At 40.9% G+C, this 20,625-nt stretch overlaps 2 protein-coding genes across 2 annotated transcripts; one reads left to right on the forward strand and one right to left on the reverse strand.

Moving 5' to 3' along the window:
- Nucleotides 1-1,221: 1,221 nt before the first annotated feature.
- si:dkey-183j2.10 (probable glutamate receptor) lies at nucleotides 1,222-7,011 on the forward strand. The gene is made up of 10 exons (XM_063473920.1): nucleotides 1,222-1,315; nucleotides 1,439-1,528; nucleotides 4,154-4,185; nucleotides 4,272-4,451; nucleotides 4,620-4,843; nucleotides 5,006-5,103; nucleotides 5,210-5,427; nucleotides 5,511-5,730; nucleotides 5,837-6,081; nucleotides 6,386-7,011. The coding sequence occupies exons 2-10, from the start codon at nucleotides 1,462-1,464 to the stop codon at nucleotides 6,488-6,490; spliced, it is 1,389 nt and encodes a 462-aa protein (XP_063329990.1). The 5' UTR covers nucleotides 1,222-1,315; nucleotides 1,439-1,461; the 3' UTR covers nucleotides 6,491-7,011.
- plch2b (phospholipase C, eta 2b) lies at nucleotides 6,761-18,602 on the reverse strand. The gene is made up of 21 exons (XM_063473921.1): nucleotides 17,973-18,602; nucleotides 16,885-17,031; nucleotides 15,885-16,128; nucleotides 15,640-15,769; nucleotides 14,028-14,198; nucleotides 13,626-13,719; nucleotides 13,297-13,500; nucleotides 13,081-13,201; nucleotides 12,817-12,988; nucleotides 11,538-11,648; nucleotides 11,367-11,450; nucleotides 11,187-11,284; nucleotides 11,008-11,096; nucleotides 10,710-10,895; nucleotides 10,515-10,622; nucleotides 10,288-10,412; nucleotides 10,110-10,194; nucleotides 9,873-10,019; nucleotides 8,431-8,510; nucleotides 7,261-8,341; nucleotides 6,761-7,158 (listed from the first exon to the last, which is right to left on the reverse strand). The coding sequence occupies exons 1-21, from the start codon at nucleotides 18,322-18,324 to the stop codon at nucleotides 7,151-7,153; spliced, it is 3,837 nt and encodes a 1,278-aa protein (XP_063329991.1). The 5' UTR covers nucleotides 18,325-18,602; the 3' UTR covers nucleotides 6,761-7,150.
- Nucleotides 18,603-20,625: the final 2,023 nt, after the last annotated feature.

A 20,625-nucleotide genomic window follows, 5' to 3' on the forward strand; every position in this document is an offset into this window, starting at 1 on the left:
TTTAGTGTTACAGGTTTTTAGGAAAAGGTAGTTCAATCATATTTCAGTCCTGCTTAAATCAGCAATGATTTATTTACTTTATTACTTTATTATTTTGGCAGCTGGCTTCTGTCAAACATATTTATTACTCTTTCTGCATAAGATGAAAGATGAGACAGATTGATTATATAATCACCGGCTTACTCACTTCTTTAGATCTGTTCTACATTTTGAAGCTACAAGACACCCACTGAAAACACACATACATACTGATTCAGTAGAAGAACAAATTCATATAGACAGTTTAGGATCATTCCTTTATTTATTTTTTTAGCATTATGTGTACTAACCAGTTCTTACTGCAAAACTGAAAAAATTAATTGCAGTTTGGCTGCTAGGAAGCCTCTTAGTTCATATTTTAATAAATGTTTTAAGACTGTGTGCATTTTCAGAATTCAGATTCATTTGGGTGTAAATAAAACTTTAACTTCTTAGTTTTCCATTAATAATTAAACCATACTGTAAGATACATGCAGTCAATCAGAAATCCAAACCTGAAGAGGGGGAACAGGTCAAACACTGGTTTTAGAGCTGCAAGGAAAAAACAGTCTCTCACTCCATATTACCTTTAGCACTGTTTCATTTGCACTATTTCAAAGGCTTTCTTAGCAATTTGACACTTCACAGAGCTTCAGATGTCTCTCCAAGGTCAGTGAACACTGTCCAATAAAGCCTTGTTTATGTTCTCTGAGAGAGAACGTTATTTTATCTTCTTTCTGTGTACTGCAACCCTTTGATTGGCATGGTCTCAATTCACCAGAGTGTAACACTGCAAAAAGTCATATTTTGACTCTTTCCCCACTGAGCGTTTTGTGTTTTGTGCATATGTAACATCATCATCTCCAATAACCAGTCAAATATGCCCTAGCTATAGCTCTTTCTACAAAATCCTACTATTACTTTTACGATGAGAGAAATCTTGCTTCAAATGCCCAGCATGCAATTTAAGTATCATGCAACATATGGGGGCTCAGCTTAACTATAATGCAACCTCCTGTGAATCAGATGATGTTTATTTGTATAATCTGTTTAGTCATCATTAGAATGAATCACATTTTAATTCACACAGGAAGCTATATGTTTGTACATTATGCTGCTTGTCTCCACCCCCTTAAAATAATTACTCCACATTCTCCACCCACAAAGTCTTGGTTGGCTATCTCTTGTTTCACTGCAATCTGAAAAACGCCAGTTCACAGTGAGTCACAGTCAAGCGCTGGCTACTGTCAGGGTCAGTTCGAAGCTGACGTGCTGTCAAATCCTGGACTCTTTTCAGGTTAGTTTTTAAGCTTTTTTTTATTGCTTTGATTGCTTTGTTTTTTGCTTTTGTGTTATAAAGTTGATGCATCTCTTCTATGCATTCTCCTTAAACTACTACTACTCTCCTTATAATTTGTAGGTTGCAAGTCTAGATTAAGAGAGATGATGATGTTTGGATTGTTTCTGCTGTCCTTTGGATTTCTCCTGGACAGGGGCACATGTACTGCAAGTAAGAGACTGTTTATTTAGATCACATCTATGCATAAAAGATAAGGATGGATGGATGGATGGATGGATGTCCATCCATCCATCCATCAACAACAACATTGTTTTTGTTAAGTTTGCTTCTACAGACAGATATGTCACAGTTTGACCCGGTCACTGCATTTGTAATCCAGAGTGGTGGCAGCTTCCTTTCTTTCTTTGCCAAATTCCTCATGTTTCCTCCCCAGTAATTGGTAGAAAATTATCATGGCTGACAGCAAACAAATACATAAACTGTCAGCCTTGCTGAATATCAAAGTGTTGCACTACATCCTGTCCAAGAAAGCTAGCCAGCTGACACAAAAAACGATAATAAATCAAGTCCATGGAGCAAACAATGACCCTGTCTGTAAGAGTGGCCAAAAACTGACAGGGGCTTTAAGAGCTTGTATTGGTGTCATCTCTTGAAAAGGAGGATCTGATGGTTGTCAGGGTCACCCTGTGGAGACGGATCCCCTAGGCCTTGGCCTGAATTGAGGCTTTTGATGCTCTTTGACTGCCCTCCCATCTCACAGCGCCATAGCATTGTAATTCTTTGGAATAACACACTGCTCTAAATAGATTGTGGACACTTTTCAAGTAGGCGAGCAGAGCCGCCAGATCTCCAGGATACCGGAAACCACTTGAGCTCAAAAAGTCAGTAGATGGACCCCAAATTTCACCTCAGGGACGTCTCTGTGTGTTAAAGTCTGAAGATGAAAAGCTGCACAAAGGAGTTTTTGATTCTTCTAAATTTAGTTTGGACTCCAACTGTGAAAACATCTGTGATGGTAAAAGCATACAAGGACTTGTTCTTAACTTATTCTTCCCCTTGTGTCTTTCTAATCTTTGAGCTTTTATAAACATGTAAAAATGTGAATATCTGTTAGTACAGCTTACAGACATAAAAGAAAGTAAACTCTGTGTCAATTGTATGGTTTTTTATATGAGGGCATTTTCAGGACACACAAAAAATATCTACTGTACTCTATTGCAGGTTTTAAAATGAGGTAAATCCAGCCAAAGTTAGGCAGATGGCCTCACATTTGTCTCTAGAATACTTTGATATAGAGAAGATTTTGTGGTCCACTTAGTGAGTGGGAGGTGCCCAGGGCCTGTGGCTGCAAAACAATCCCAAATCATCAACTTCCACCACCATGTTTCACAGTTGATATGAGGTGTTGACCAAAAACAGTAAATCAGGTACAGATCTACTGTGTTTGGTTTTGTGCATTATGGCAAAACATCACATGGACAAAGGTTGGGGTACACCCAGGACAGGTTGTTAGTCTGTTGCAAAGGTAACACACAAAGAGAGAGAAACATTCAACCAAATACAATATACACATTGTTACAACCTGCATAATATTATGTTGGTCCCTCTTTTGCTGCCAAAACAGCCTTTATCTGTCAAGGCATGGACTCCACTAGACCCCTGAAGGTTTGCTGTGGTATCTGGCATCAAGATTTTAGCAACAGAGCCTTTAAGTCCTGTAAGTTGTGAGATGGGGCCTCCGTGGATCAGACTTGTTTGTCAAGTGCATCTGCAGGAATTTAAACCACTCCTGGTTTAAATTAACTCAATTTTTTTTTGTTGTGGCAGGCCACATTATCCTGCTGAAAGAGAACACAGCCATCAGGGAGTACTGTTTCCATGAAAGGGTGTACATGATCTGCAACAATACTTAGGTTGGTGATAGGTGTTAAACATCCACATGGATGGTGGAACCCAAGGTTTCTCAGCAGATCATTGCCCAAACCGTTACCCTGCTTCCTTCTAGTGATGCACACGCAGCCGGCCATCTTTGTGATTAAGAGAAAACATGATTTGTCAGACTAGGCCACCTTCTTCCATCACTCTGTGGTCCAGTTCAGATGCTCACATGCCCATTGTTCATGGTTTTGCTGGTGGACAGGGATCAGCAAGGACACCCTGACTGGTCTATGCAGTCCCATACCGAACCAAGTGTAATGGACTGTGTATTCTGACACCTTTCTATCAGGAGCAGCATTAACCTTTTCAGCAATTTCAGCGACACTAGCTCGTCTGTTGTATCAGACCACATGGGCCAACCAATGAGCCTTTGCCACCTATGATGCTGCTGGTTCACCACTGTTTCTTCTTTGGACCACTTTTGACAGATATTGACAACTACAGACCGAGAACACCCCACAAGACCTGCAGTTCTGATGATGCTCTGACTCAGTTGTCTACCATCCAAATTTGCCCCCGTCAGACTAACTCAAATCCTTGTGGCTATTTTTCCTGCTTCTAACACATAAACTTTGAGAACAAAATGTTCAATTGCTCCCTAATATATCCCACCTACCAACAGGTGCCAACATGTAGTGATAATCAGTGTTATTCCTGATTGGTACACATATTATAGGACATTTTCAAACATAAACAGAGACCTGGGGATGCGTGTGCTAAAAATGTGCAGATTTTTTGAGTAGATTTAAAAAATATTTGACAGTAAATAAAATACATGACACTCCAAATAATGTCCCATAAAAATCAGAAAACAGCTGTAGGTGTGCTGTGGTTTTTTAAAATTCATGGAATCGCTGATCTAAAAGATTTTTCCTTATTTTTGTCTCTCAACAACAGTGCAGTCAGAGCTCAGAATCACAACAATAAAGGTACCTAATCTGGCTTTGCATATCTTTGTGAATACAAAATTAAATGTGAAATAAATCCCACTGACTTTCACAATCGATTCTTTCAGCAAGAGCCGTATGTGATGTCCAAAGGTGCTCAGCTGGAAGGCTTTTGCATGGACCTGCTCTCTGAAGTAGCCAAGAAAGTGGGCTTCAAGTACAAAGTGCAGCTGGTGAAAGATGGCGCGTATGGTAGACAGGAAGAGAGCGGGAACTGGAACGGGATGGTTGGAGAGGTGGTGAGAGGGGTGAGCAGCAAAGCACTCTCAAAAGAAGAAGTGAATATGTGGTGTTTTTGAAAGGGTTCTACAATTAAAAAAAAATCAACATGACTTTAAACCTAACTATGTTAAGAAGTTCCAATAAAGTTTGCACATTATATATCCAAACTAGCCAAACATATTTTTATCCTACAGGAAGCAGACCTCGCTATTGCTCCGCTGACTCTCACTGCAGCTCGGGAGAAAGCTGTGGGAATGACCAAACCATTCATGCAGACGGGAATCAGTATTCTGCTGAGGAAGGACATTTCAGAAGAAGCAGGCTTCTTTGATTTCCTTTCCCCTTTCTCAGCACAGACCTGGGTTGGCATACTTATTGCCTATCTGGGGACGGCTGCTTGCATCTTCATAGTTGCCAGGTTGGTCATGAAAGCAGTTCTTTAAAGTGATTATTATGATTAATTTAATAATGATTGATTTAAGTTCTTGAGGGTTTTGAGGTTATATCTGTATTCCTTCGGGCAGTGGGTTACTCTGAGTGCTGTCTCATTAACAATTAACACCTTTGATCCAAATTGCAGACTCAGCCCTTCTGAGTGGAGTCAGCCTCAGAGTGAGAAAAACACGTTCGATCTCCTCCACAGCCTTTGGTACACAGCTGGAGCTCTGACTCTTCAAGGTTAATGGCAAATCCAGACACCACCTAATCCAATAAGCATCTGAACAACAAACAAGTGAACATCTCTCCCTTTTGTGGCACTTGCTGAGCCTTTTTTGTGTTTCAGGTGCCGGCCCTCATCCCAAAGCCCTTTCGGGGCGTGTCATCTGCAGCAGTTGGTGGTTATTTAGCGTTATCCTCTTGGCTTGCTATTTCTCCAACCTCAGCTCCACTAAGACCCCAGAGTCCTCTCACCTGATGGTGAAAGGGTTTGAGGACTTGGCCAATCAGGATGTGATTGAATATGGCTGCCTGGCTGGCTCTTCCACACTTGCTTTCTTTAAGGTGAGTACTGCAGCCCTAAAGTGTCTAGTTCAGCTGGAATTAGAGAGCTTTTCTCTCTAAGCTATTCTTTTTTCTTCATTTAGAATTCAAACAACCCAGTGTACCGCAGAATCTATGAGCACATGGAGCGGACAAAGAGTTTTGTGTCGAGTATGGATGAAGGCATTCGACGTGCAAAAGAGGGCAACTACGCCTTCATTGGAGAGTCTGTTTCTCTGGACTTAGCCGTAGCGCGTTACTGTGAACTAGTCCGGGCGCATGAAGTCATTGGCATGAGGGGATACAGCATTGCTGCTGCTCTTGGTGAGGTTATTTATTTTTAAACTCTAATTAAACAGTTAAGTTTAGATGAAAGATGGTAAAATCAAATTCAGCACATAACCCAAAACTATCATTTTTTTCCTCAAAGGTTCTCCAATCATAAAGAACCTCAGTGTGGCAATCCTACAGCTAAGTGAGGCAGGGGAGCTGGCTTACTTGCGAAGCAAGTGGTGGGCAAGCAGCTGCATAGCAGACATGGGCAAGGTGTCAGCTGTGCAGCCGCATAACCTCAAGGGGATATTTCTGGTGCTTTCCCTCGGCCTTGGGCTGGGAACGCTTGTGGCTGTCCTGGAGCTGACCTTCAAGAGTCGCAGGCGTGCAGCAGAGCACAAGGTACGTGCAAGGTTGTCGCAACTCACATGTCTCAAGTGAAACAGTGTGTGTGTGTTTATTCTTTAAGATTTTAAATTAATTGATGATTTTTTTTGGCTGCAGCAGTTCTTCTGCCATTAGAAGATCTTTTTTTTTTATTGGTTGCAGTTTGAAGCAACATTGTCATTTATTACATGGATTTTAGAAAATACAGATGACTGGAATGCCTACCCATCCATTCATCTGTATTTGCATTAAATTAATAGGTGGAATAAAGTGTTTTTGTTGCACTGGTGTTAATCTTGATTGCATGTCCATCCCACAGAAGACATGTTGCTCTGTACTGACTGAGGAGCTGAGTCTGCGCTTGAGGACCAGCAGTGGGAACAGATCCCAGGAAAATGTAGATAAAGACAAGGAAAAAGCTTAGAAGCCTTTGGGAGAGTCAACTACTCTGAAAAGTTTAGTTTTTAGAACTTTTTATGTTTGATTTAATTATTTTTTTCCATTTGGCTTGATAACACTTGATAACTTTGTTCAAAGAATTTACAGAAATATTAACTCAGTAGACTGTAAACCTTATTATTTACCTTATTATTTACATTTGAACTAAAATGTAAAAAAAGTCCAACTTTTTTCAGATATATAAATTACTGATTTTTCAGTACAACTGCTACTCTTTCAATGAAAAATCAAACACTTCAGTATAAAAAACGTTTTTAATTTCAGTTTACACTTGTAAACTCAACATTTTGCTAACAAACTGTGCACATATGTTTACTTTCTAGGTTTACTGCTTGCAACTCTGCATCATGTATTTTGTACACTTGGCAGTGGCATCATGTGACTTCAGCAATTTCTTTTTAAAACCTACTTCATGCATAAAAACTGGGATGATTGTAAACATTTCAGCAGGATTAGAAAAGAAATAAAAAAAAACATCTAACAGTGTTCTAATGCTTTGCGTCGTCCATCATTCTAGAAAGAAAAGCTACATATCTGACACATATCACTCCACCATCACCATCATTCCTCTTTTTTCTCGTTGTTAATCCTTTTCTTTTTTCAGGAGGACCTTGATCTCTTCCTGTCACAAATCTAAAAAACACAAAAACAGTAAAGAACAAAAAGGCTGATTACATAGAGCCACTTAGCTTTTGTAATCAAACTTCTTTTCATTCTTTTGCAAATGTGACTCACCATCTAGAAAAAGCGGTGATTTACAGCGGATCTCCCTCATCTTCTGGTCAAAGAGGGCCTTCATCTCTCTCTGCAGTGTCCCTTCGTGTTGCTCTGACCCAGCTGATGAGGGCGGGGGCACAAAGTCTAGGCTGTCAGTGCTGCTGTCGCTGCTGCTGCTGGACGTGGTGTCCAACAGGCAGAGACCGTTGGGTATGCGTCTCACTGGGTTGCCGTAGCTGCCGTAGTTTTGAGCTCCGCGCATCTGACAGTGGAAAGTAGGCTTTCGGTTCAGCATCGGTGTCTGAGCAGAGGTAGTCTGTTTTCGAGGGCAACTGCGTGAGCGGCCCTTTGTCCTTATTGGGGTGGATGGCCAGGGGGTCACGGGAGCTTCTAAAGTCCGTCTAACCCTTGCAGGGGATGATGGAGGGACAAGAGGAGAAGGTTTGGCTTCTGGCTGTGGCACGAGCGGAGGCTGAGGGACTGTGTCGGTCTGACTCTGAGCTTCTGGCAGTGGCTCAGGCTCTGTGGCAATGTCATTGCCTGGTTTTGATTCTGGTGGTAATTCCTCAGGTGGTTCAGGCTGCTCTAACTCTATCTGCTGCCCAGCACAGTTGGACTGTTGTAATTCACTGGGGTCATTTTCCAGCTCCTCTTGAATTACTGGATTTTGGCTGTCTGGAGCAGGACTGTCAGGAGAAGAAGTCTGGGAAGAGGTCTCAAGGTCAAAGCTTTCAGCTATCACGCAGGGAGCAACCCCAGTGTGCTGGGAGTCAGTGGAAGACATCCGGCTAAAGATCCCTCTCTTTGTCTCTTGTGGTTCAAGAATTTTAACCCTGTGAGCTCGCCTGACAGGTTCACTCATGGCCCCTTTGTGGATGGCAGCCTTGGCTGCGGGCCCTTGAACCAGATAAGACGTTTCCCCACTCCTGCTGTCCTGAGAGATGGTGTCCAGATCCTTGCGGAAGTACAAAGCGCGTCCATCTTCTGAAGACTGGACAGAAAAATCTAGAGATGGCTGCCTTTGATGGCTCTTCATATGCTTCTGGGCTGCTTTTTGGATGTGTTTCCTAGCTGCTTGCACAGCATTTGCTGGTTTGATCTGTCACACAAAGGAAATCAGAAATCATAAGATAGAGTTGTCAGGTGAAGATGATCTTAGATCTGTAAGTGTATTTTAAAATGCCATACCTTTCCTGCCATGTCAATAATAGCGACATGAACAAAGATCGATGATTCTGCCATTTCCTCCAGGTAGACATGGCGGTAACCTGCGAACAAGCACACAAACACACAACAGGAAAAAAATTATAACAGAGGTTTAGATTTGAAATCCCACTTACACTGGGTTTGGATATGTAGGACATCTTGTGGAGAGCTTAGAGTCAGAGACAAATGAATGCCAGCATAAAACAGAATGCGCACGGAGGTAAAGTTAGGACCAGAGTTATCTTAGTTTTGTTTATGAATTAGTTTTTGTTTTTTTCTGTTTTCACTTTTTGCTTTCAGTTTAGTTTAGTTTAAAATACTCTCAGGGTTTGTTTGCTCACTTCAGTTTAGTTTTCACTGGTTTCAATCTTAGTTTTAGTCTTTATTAATTATTGTTGTATTGTGGAGAGCATAAGTCAGAGGAAATTTATATCATAGGAAAATCAGCACAGGTATTACAATAAAAGCACAGAACATTTGAAAGCAGTTGACTCCAAGTATTTTAGACATCCAATCTCAATAAATACATCAAAGTCTCATGAGACAAGTTTTCATAATATTTCCACCAAATTAACAAATGCTCCAACTCAAGATATTTGCTCTATTTTTATTTTATTTTACTCTAGTTAGATTTCCAAGTTCACAAAATTACTTCAGAATTTTTTTTTGGAAAGGACACTATGTCAGGTAATTTCAAGTATAAAAACAGTATTTCCTGTATTGTACTTAAATGACTAGTTTATGAAAAAAAACATTGCACATTACTGAAATATATATTGCACTTCTGGATAAATCAGATTTTCTGTGTATCTTCGTCAGATAGATACACATGGCAGAGTGATGGCAATCACTCTTGAGTCTGGGAGGAAAGAAGCTGCTGTGGAAGCCTGTGAGATCAGACGTCCACTCTGCTGCCTCTGATGGTTTATGCTGATTGTTTTGGTTTGAGGGGTGTGTGATCTGGACTGGATGATGACATTCTCTAATAATGTGTTGTGCTCTTTTCTTGCAGCGTTGTGTGTATATGTATATAAGTCCACTGATGGAAGCTCAGTCCTTATATTCCTCCACTTTTTTCCCACGTAAGGACTCAAAACAAATCTGCAACACTGGCAAGGACAAATAATCAAATTCATAAAGTTTTGCTCAATCGCTTTAGCACGTTTCTCATATTTTTGATGTTCTGAAGATGCATTTCCCAAATGCCTCATAGTTAAAACAAAACACTAATGATACTCTGCAGAAAGTGGGAAGTTGCCCTAAATCTTTAATTTATTTGTAAAAATGAAGTTTTTGCAACACTGAAAAATTAATAACCTTTCAAAAGACAACAAGGTTTAGATTTTAATTTTAACAGAATAAAGGAGTATGCTTTCAGAAGTATAACTTCTGGAACCAAGCAAACAAGTGTACAGGTACTCCACCTGGCATCATGCTGGTAAAAGCTACAGTCCTCTGTCCAATGAAGTCTCTTCCAATAGGATCGTGATCCCACACCTGGAATCGCACCAGGGCGATTTGAGGCATTTGAATGTTGAAGACGAGGGTTTCCTCCCACATTGGGTTGAAACCTGAAAGAAAGGAATGTCACCAAGACTGAGAAACACAAAGTCAGCTTGGCTTGGAGTGATTTAAACTGCAACGTGGAGCTTCACACGTACCGTTATCATGCACTACTCTAGTCTGCTGCTTGGAACAGTCAACAGGTAGGCCGATAATCTCGACTTCAACAAAGGGATCAATTATCTAAAAAAAATCCAAGAAAAACTTGACTTTAGTGTTAAAAACATATTTTTTGTTGAACTCTTTGACTTTATATCTACTGTATTTTGACCTGACCTCTCCTCTGTCCCCAAACATGGAGTCTTTGGGTTTGGGAAGTTGCTGTCCACTAATGATCTTCAGCACTAACTGAGTTTTTCTGTGTCCTGGCAGGGGCTCCTCCAACACTGGGTTAAAGGCACCTTATGAAAAGCAATAGCATTTATTAGGTCCTGATCCAGGATGCATTGCTCTTCACTTTGTAATCTGCAGAAATCTACTAAGTGTGAGTGAACACCACGTACCTTTACACATGCACTTGGGCTTAAGAATATATCCACAGTTTCCATTGCTCGAGAACTTGGCTTGGTTCAGTTCAAGCATGCGACCTTCTGTTTGATAATTCATGGCAACTAAGATGAAACAGCAACGTGACAACAAGTTAACAACAAACAGTATCACATAACGCTAGTATTGAGTTTTAGTGACTCTTTTGTTACCCATATGGCATCCTGAGTTCCAGTATGGTTGTGGGTTGAAGTTGCTTGAGTCCACTCTGTAGTTGGACGGATAGACTCTTAGAAGCTGGCGCTGGTTGAAACGCACCAGCTCACCCGGTTTAAGCTGTAAGATCTGGTTCATTACTGTCTCATCCAGGGACGATACCTGCCAACTGCTCATGAATGCTGCCAAAAAGAAAATTAAAATGTATGAGACACTCACTCTGAAAAGTTTCTATGAGTTGGGATGTGCTTAGTGAAAACAAAAATGCAGACAAAGGTTTCTAGTTGGATTTACCTTGTGTTTCTATGTCATGCACACGGACAGATTTTGTGTATTTGACCAGATCAGACAGAGCTCGGGAGAGCCTCATTGTTTTCCTTTTTCTACGGAGACAGAGGGAATCATATAAGTGTAATGAGATATGATAAAGTTTAGATAGTCAGCTGTTTTTGACCTTTAGTAACTGGTCTTACTTAGGATGGTAAACGATTTGTGTCCTCTCCCTGCTGCTGCTGTAATCTGATTCACCATCAGACATGGCCTTGTTTTTCACTCGTATTCTCGTTTTTCTCTGAAATAAAAAAAAATCTAATATTTTAAGTCAAAGTCACCCAAAAGGAAAGCTGTCAGATATTGCTTTTATATCAGCTGACCTTTCTTTTGAAGCTTCTCATGATTGATCTCCCAAATCGTCTCTTCTTCTTAGGCTGATTAGTAGAGTTAACGCTATTCCCATCCTGAAAAGTTCAAATTGCAATCTTACTATATTTACCTTCTTTCTTGCTTACTTTGTTTCTTTGTTTCTGTTTAAATGTTTCATTTGCCTGTGGGTTATCATCGTCATCATCGTCCTCTTCTTCCTCATTTCCAGTGTCTTCATCAGACACATCACCCTCCTCCACATCAGGATCAAGGTTTGCTGGCAGCTTCTTCCCCTAAAAACAGAAAATTAACAATTAGACATTGTTGCTTTGTGTGTGTGTGTGTGTGTGTGTGTGTGTGTGTGTGTGTGTGTGTGTGTGTGTGTAATAATATACATATAATCATTTATTTTGTAAACTGCCAAGGATCTGCCAAGGACAATGATAGAGAAAGCACAAAGCTGCACTCTTTCTACTTGCTGTGTGCAGTTTGTAACCTACACAAGTACTGTGTGGGTTACACATCACTGCATGAGGGATAGTGATTGCAACAGACTGGACAGGGTTTACATTTACACCTTCATGTTGTGTTGACAGACTTTGTTACAGAAAAGAAAAAAGACAGTTTTCAGCACTGTGTCTCACAAAGGGAAATGAACACACCTCAACGTCTGCAGAGTCACATTCCTGAGATGTAATGTGAATGAGAGTCTGTGGCCTCACAGGCACTAAAAGTTACCTCATTGTAACTTGTTTTTGAGCTAAACATGAACAGTATTGCTTAATTTCAATTTTCACCAGCCACTTCATTAGGTACACCTTGCTGGTCCTGGGTTTAACCCTCCTTTTTCCTTCATAGCTGCCTTAACTCTTAACGCCATGGTGCTAGAAACATTCCTCAGAGATTTTGGTCCTTATTCTGATGCTCAAGCCCAAAATTTGACAAGAAAATACACCCAGAGCATTGCAACACCACACCAGACTGAACTGTTGATACAAGACGGTGAGGTAATGAGGATTGTCCACGTTTGGCAAGCCCATGTGAACTTTAGCTTCAGTTTCCTGTTCTCATCTAATGGGAGTGGCACCTGGTGTGGTCTTCTGTTGCTCTAGCCCATCTGCTTTAAGGTTCAACATGTTGCACAATCAGAGATGCTCATCTGCATTACTTGGTTGTGATGAGGAAGTATTTGGTTTAAAGTTGACTTCCTATCAGCTCAGTGAGGTATTTTGTCAGCTGGTTCATCCACTTTGCATATAATAACTACAATGAGATAATACTTGGAAGCTTTCAGCAGCAACAGAGAACCGGTACAGCTTTTCCTTTCAGATTTGAGAAATGTACCAACCAAAAACAAAAACAAAAAACTTGACTACCTACTGTAGTCAGGTGAGGTCTGAATAGCATATAGGTGTGTGTGTCTGTGTGTGTGTGATTGTGTGGGGGTAAAAACAACTGTACCTTGACCAAAATCTTTCCTTTCAGGATCTCAGGGGATGGCAGCTTTTTGCATTCATGCACGCTGACATTGCTCAGATCCAGTTTGTCCTGCAGCACCTCTCTCAGATATTTAGCCATCTTTTTCTGCTGAGGCACAGTGCAGTGGTTCTCTATGGACAGGATCACGGGATACCTGGCAGTGAGGTGACAATAACTGAACGACTGCGCAGGTGCACCAGCTCGACAAAATTTAAATCAGCACCAGGAATAAAAAAAAAATCTTACTGTGATTTTGTGAAGGCATATTTGTCAATTGTTTCAATTACATCTTTGAAGAGAATTTTGGATGTCAAGGTATAACCATGATGGACAATGGGCTCTCCATCTGGTCCATCCCAGCAGTCCACTAAGAGAGGGGGAGAGAGCTGACAACCATTTGTAATCTTATAAAAAATCACACACTGAAATAACAGCTCAGGTTCTTGTTGTGTCGGCTCTTACCCTCGACACAGCGACAGCCTGCCTGCAGGACGTAGGCATACATTTCCACTCTAGACTGAGAGAGCAGCTGGTCTCCTGTCAGGTAGGTGTTGTGAGACGTGGCAATGAAGTAGTTGGTTAGAGGCTGCGTCATGTCCTGGTTTACCTGATTGTGCTCGGGGTTGAAGATATCGCCTGCAGGACTCCGCATGTAGTTGGTGAAACCTAAAGGAAGAGAGTTGTTGGAGCAGCTATTTTATTTACAGACTGAAAATTAAATCTGGTCCGACTGACATGTGATAATAACGACGTTTCACCGGCCACAGGCACTTTGAGCAAGGCCCACATACCATCAATACCCAGTACCATACGCTGGAGGTTCTCAGGACACGGCTCAAACTTGGCCACTATGTCCACTAGATGCTCTCTGTTTAGGCCTCGCATCTACAAATAGAACACAATGAACTGTTATTATCTTATTGGATCCAAAAGTTAAAAGCTTTTTGAAAACTGGTATTGGCAATAATTTAATGCAGTCTTTTAAAGCTTGTTATATTGCTTGTTATATCTCAATTTCAGGACTTCGTGTTTGTCTCTTGCACTGCAGTGATTGGTTAAAATACATTTTAGCTTCTTTTTAGACACCATCACTGATGTTAATCTGATACACTTTAAAAACATTTCAAAGAGAGGTAAAAATGGGGATAAATAGTATCAAACAGATGATTGTGATTGTTTTGACTTTTGACTACCTTCTGTTCATTTTCCAGAAAGCGTGCAAGGTCATGTAGATCCAGGACTTCTTTCTGATTGCTGTAGGAGATCAGAATCAGGTAGAGGTCTCTGCGTGTGGAAATCATCTTGTAGAATGAACAAAATTCATCAAAGCCGAGAGAGCCCTGGTTCTCGTCTGTGTCTGCTTCCTGCAGATAGTGGCGAAAACATTTTATGATATCTGTCTCTCTCTCAGTACCTTCTGAATGATATATCTGTCGCCATCAAAACAGAGCTCATTCACGGGTGGGGGAGGGGAGGAAGGGCAGCGAGCTACTGCAACTAAAGCAATATTGCGATACAACAAAGGCCATCTGTGACAACCATATGGGCTTCCGGTGATAGCCTTTTACACCGTTCCAACAAAAACACTGAATGCACATATTTGTCTGCTGGCTCCATCTGTAGCATTTTATGCTTCTCTGTATATAATCATGGGATGATGGGAAAACATGGGAAGATCACAGGGAGAGTCTGCTTAAGGATTTTACATATTTTTTTATTTGTTAATCCACTTTTCAATCTGGTTTCTTTAGGCTGCCCCAGAGTGCAGGATTCATGTCCTGTCATATTTTCTGGGTTTGAAACATTTTACTAGATTTACTAGCTGTCACATTTTTTCTTGCTCTATTTATTTATTTTAGCCATTTTAGTTGCACGGTTTGGCTCTACAAGTATTGGTTTACTTGTTTTGTGCAGGTTTAACTACTGACATGGTCCTCCAGAGGAGGAATCGTGCTATGCTTTTGCTTTGTCACTACCACGAAAGGTGTGGTGTTAAATGTCTCGACAGTGACTGTGAGTTTTTCTCAGAATGTGGGACTTGCCTTCTTAGTGGACACAGACAATGACATTACCAGAAGAGAGACTTACACACCTATGTAGTCTCTCACTTTATGTATTAAACAGAAATAGTCCATACCATTAAAAAAGTAGTGACCCTGAGTTTATGAATATGGAAGCTATTGTGCTAACTTTGCACGAGTAAAAATTCAACTTGGATCTCTTTTTATTTTAAGCAAGGTAAAAAAAAAATAGCGTGGTGCAGTAGGAGGACTTCTTCGGGTTCTGAAGGGCATCATGCCAGAAACACTTTAAGCTACTGAACCTACTGAATAATTTGCCATGAAAATTTGTTCTGATATATACATTTCCCTTCCCTTAGGATCAGTTATTATCAATGCGAATACAAGCATGCCAACAAGGCTGGAAAAACAAAGGCAGTGACTATGACAGTGGCAGCAATGCTCGTGCTCAATAAAGATGAGGCCTGTTACTTACTACATATCATTGACAAATAAACTCAGGTAAAGCTATCACTCAAGTAACCAACATGTTGTAGTTTAAAATTATATGAAACATGTCTGCACTCAAAAAATATTTTCGCCCTAAATGTGGACTTTTGTTATGTAAGTTTGTTATACAAGTACGGTGTAAAACGTTTTTCCTTAATGATTCATTGTTTGAATAAGTTAACCTTTGACCTTATACGTTTCAGGTCAAAGAATCATTTTTTGAGTGTAGGGGAGTAGAGGGCAAGTGTCAATTAGAGGTTACATTCATGTTAAGTCTGTCACGTTTAAGTCTTACCTGAAACATCTCCCTGACTTTCTGCTTGGGTAAATTCACATTGAGCTTGTGGAGCAGCTGGTGAACTTCTCCGATGCTCAGGGTGCCATCTCCATTTTTATCTGCCTCAGAGAAAGTCTGCTGTAACCATGTTCAGCTGCAGTTAAGGCTGAACCATACGCTAAACAATCAGTTTACCAAATATAAAGTGATGTATTTGTGACTATAAACCATGTTGAACAGTTGTGTGGGTGGATAAAGGATATTGATCACGGGTGCGCTGCCTCCGAGCCAAACTATCTTCATCACTGATACCAGCCATGAGGTATTTCAGCCCAGTGATCCAAGTGCGGGTCTCCTCCGCGTTGGTGGAGACCAGGTCCAGGGACTTCACACGGTCCCCGTAGTAAATACTGAAGCAGCAGTTTGGGTCGAAACGGTTGTCTGCGTAACGCCTGAAGACCTCTGACTTTTTCCCCTCACACACCTCATGAATGGAATCAATAGTTACTGAAACACAAAAACAGAGAGGTCATTCATGTCTCTGCAGCATTGAAAATAAATACATTATAGACAATAATATACAGTATTGTGGAAAAGCCTCCATTTCATTATAAATCTTTCCAGGTAAATGATTTATTGAACAATGTGCAAACATACATGGAAATACGTTATATAAGGCAAAAAAAATACAAGCTTCAAAGTTAACATGGCCACCTTTATTCTTCAGCACAGCCTCAACCCTTTTAGATAAACTTTGTTATAATTTCTTTAAATAGTCTTCAGGAACAGTAAAAGCTTCCTGCAGGACAGTCAAGGCAAGCCAAGTTATTTTGGCATCAGGCTGCTATGATAACATTTGACATTTTTATTTTGCTACCTGGTTCCCCTACAGGATTGGGACACCAGTAAATGTCCCAATGCCTAACAATAGAACAGTTTATCAGATGTAAAACATGTCAGCTTTTTAAAGAGCAGAAATCCAATTCTTCTGGTAAATTTGCCATCAACCAAAAGAAACTTTGCCTAACTAACAGGAGTTATAACTGAAGGTCCAAACCAAATATTCATCAAATCAGCTTTTTGCAGCTTTTCCTCAGCTGAAGGGCCACACCTAAAATGTGGTTTCTTTAAGACATCATAATCAGTAAATACAAATATGAACTTTGAGCTGAATTCAATTCTCATGCAATACGAATAGTCCCGAGTGATCGTCCACACCAAAAGTTCTGTGTGATTTCCGTGTGGTGCTAGGTGGTCACTCACTTTTGGCCTTGTCATGTTTTCTGGAGGGTCGCCAGCGGATGCAGGACTTGTGCTCGTCCAGGTAAAAGAATCGCACCAGTCCTTTCTTCTTCCCCTTCATTTTGGTTAACTGAGTGCCAGTTTGCATGGTGCACATACACCTCTCCACTACAGGAGAACACAAGAAACAAATTTATCAAAGGTTTCTTTAGGCTTCTTTAGTCAAGATTGTCAGAAATCCACTGCGATTAATTTATGGACAGCACCACAGGGTGCCCATAGATATCAAATGTTCAATTTAATATAAAATCTTGCTATGTTGGGACCGTGCATGCTGAGGTTATGAGTAAAAATATCATGTTGGTGCCTTACTTACACCACCACCAAGAGCCTTACTGTTGTCATTGACTGAGAATGTTCGTAACTTATGAAATACTACACCACATTATTTTGTGTTGGGAAGTATCATGAGAGCTCAAAGGGATGATTAGAGGTTTACTATCAAGCATTACTTCGTGAGATTACAGGCTGAGTTACACCATGAAAATACACAAACTACTTATTGTCTAAAAAGAAACACCTGTGCCTACAGTCAGATGCGTCACAGTGCTCTACAGTGTCTCTTCTGACTTTCCTTCAATGACTTTCCATGAAATCTTTAATGGTGTGTGCGCCCACAGTAAGTATACTGGGAAAGTGTTTAACAGAACCAGTTTTTTCTCCTAACAATGAAGTCATTATCAGGTCACCGGTTTATGTGTTGTGTGCGAGTAACCTTTGTTTGTAATCTGAAGCTCAGATGCATGTGACGCAACCTGGCACATCATTCAGGCTAATCCTAAAGGATTGTCTACTGTCCATATGCCCATTATCTGCTTCACTGCTTCCCTAATTTGTTATACGTGCGAGCACCTTGTTTTGAAGGCCATTCGCGACAACACGTCACGGCAAATGTTTTAAATTTACAACACCCGGAATAAAAATGTCCAGTAAAAATTTTCCCTCTTCCCTCTCAGTGTGGTGCAGACAGCAAGCACCTCTGCTAAACAGGCTGCTGAGCTTCTGTGATTATTTAAGTATTATTTAGTGATCAGTTGACTTAATATTACCTATCTGACCCAGTCTCCATTTAGGCTGTGCAACCACACTTCCACCAATCCAGAAGAATTCCTCTGCGAGTCGAGAAACGGATGCTTTCTGCCAAAGTTTTGGGGAGCTCATAATAGATGGAGTGGGGGAATTCAGTTGGCTGGAGCCAGGGTTTGCCTGATGAGTGGAGGCTTTAGCTGTAGACGGTGAAAACACTCCTGATGACAGAGATCCCAAGGACTGAAAGGTGGTCTTCTTCGGAGACAGAGATGACAGTGGTGGAGTTCCACTGTGTCCGGGAGACTGTGGTGCCATCGCAGAGCTGATGTTCATCCCTGAGTTGTACATTTGGGTCCGGCTCTCCTGGCCCATCCACACCACGAGAACCCACCTTCTTCCTCCCCACTTTGCTGGGCTCTTCAGACAGGTTTCTTTGTAACACGGGTCAGCATATCCTCATCTTCTAGTTAAAGCATTCCTACATGGGAGCAAAGACCAACATTCCCACCCTGGAAGCTCATTCCTTGACATTGTTTGTCCAGGTTTCCAGTGTAGTGACCATCAAGTGTTCTTCTATGAATGTTTTCATGCAGAGAGGGCTCTCAGATTGGAAGAAGTGTGCACCTTGTCTGTGTCAGTAAATCTTCCTGAAGCTGTAATCCCGGAGTGAGGCTTCAGCCTTGCTTTCATAGAGGGATTTTCCAGTAAGCCTCTGAAGGAAGACAGTGGGACACGGTGGCTGCACATTTTATTTCAACCATACCTATGAGAGTCAAAGTTATTACAGAATATGGACATTAAAGTAGATTTCATAATCATGTTTATGACACACAGTGTTAGGCTTTACCACTAGAGCCATTAAGGTTTTAAGAAGCTTGAAGTATCGTCATACTGTGTGCAGTGATTTCCCCCTAGAGGCAAAAGTCTGACATAGAGCAGACGCTTCTCGAATGGCAGGTGAAGCTGTCAAACCAGTATGTGAAATTCTTCACAATGTTTTTACTTGTACACAAGAGAAAGGGTCTAGCTATCTGCAAATGTTTCAGAAGCTTAAATACAAAAGTCTACAGGTTTACAGTTATTGGTTGTATCTTTGTGCTTCTTTTAAAAAAAATCAAAGTACAAATAAACATGCAGGAGCCTCTTCAGATAAACATTCCTGGAGGCAACAATTCTGCCTTGGAAGAAGAAGAGATGTAAGGATGTGTGTAGGTGTAGCAAGGGCGAGATGCAGAAGAATGCAGAGGGTGGATGTGGCGCACATTGTGGTTCTGGCTTTGCTGCATTGCAAGGGAGAGAATCAGGTGTCCTTTTGGCCACCAGTAAGAACTGGTGTCCAAAGGGACAGAAGCAACAGGCTGTTCAGTGTTGCAGCACCGTTTTCTTACCACAGTACATGTTCTTGGTATTGATGGTCTCCATGGTAATGTTCTGTGCAGTGTAAAAATTTGCAGGACAAATAAAATAGTTTATTTGCGCTTGTCATAAAATGTTAATAGAATAATTGAACGTGAAACCACACAATAGCAGTTAGTCAGCCACAGAAAGACAGTCTGGAACAGCAGGCATTCATTCTGAGAAAATGGCTAAATATTTTGACCACTCATGCTTACACAATGTCAAAGGAACCTGGCGATAACTCATTCAGTGACATCAGAAAAAGCTCATGCATCCAGCAGAACTGTGGTGTTTTGCTAAACGCATGAGCTGCTTTGGGAAATGCATCAACACTTCTGGGAACATCGAAACTGTGTTGAGAAATATTCTAAAGCAACTGAGAAAAGCTGTGAAAGGAACCGTGGACATTTTCACGTTTTCTCAATTGCTTCTGAGTATTTTTGAAACCTTTTTTAAGGTTGCACTACGGAAGATACATTTCCCAAAACGCGCCTGCAGGGAAACACATTTGAGTCAAAATAAAAGCTTTGTGTCAATGAATGGCTTCTGTACTGCTGTGGTGTATCAAAGTGGATAGTCTTCAGGTGTTAATTTTACTGGGTTTTACATTCTACTTTGTATGGCAAAAGAACTCCTTTCATTTGCATGTTACGTGAGCGGGACAAAAAGCACGCTAATGGGGGAAGAACTACAGCGTATGCTTTTGCCATCATCCTTTATTCTGTTGTCTCCCCCTTGATTCACAACCACGCATTCTCTTCTTCACCCATGGACTCTTGAAAGATGTTGTCTTCTCATGCGCCTCCATATTTACAAAGTGTTGTAACTCTCAGGCTCTATGATTATGTTGTACATGTGTGGACTAAATGGAATTTTATGCATTTATGATTTTTCTACGTTCAGTGGGCACTTTGGTAGGGACACCTCACTAGTTCCAAGCTGGACCACCTTTTTCCCTGAGAAACTGCCTTCATTGCACAGATTTAACAAGGTGCTGGAAACATTCATCATATGAATCTCCCCTTCTACCACATCCCAAAGGGGCTCTATTAGATTAGGTTCTGGTGATTGTGGAGGACATTTGAGTACGGTGAACTCACTGTTATGATCAAGAAATCAGTTTAAGAAGATCTGAGTTTTGTGACACAGTGCGTTATCCTGCTGGAAGCAGCCATCAGGGGATGAGTGCACTGTGGTCATAAAGTGATTTATGTGATCATCATTTGTATTAATGAAATAAACAATTCAATTTTATTTATATACACAACAACACCG

This window comes from Pelmatolapia mariae, linkage group LG5 (assembly GCF_036321145.2).
Source record: "Pelmatolapia mariae isolate MD_Pm_ZW linkage group LG5, Pm_UMD_F_2, whole genome shotgun sequence".
Lineage (NCBI taxonomy): Eukaryota > Metazoa > Chordata > Actinopteri > Cichliformes > Cichlidae > Pelmatolapia > Pelmatolapia mariae.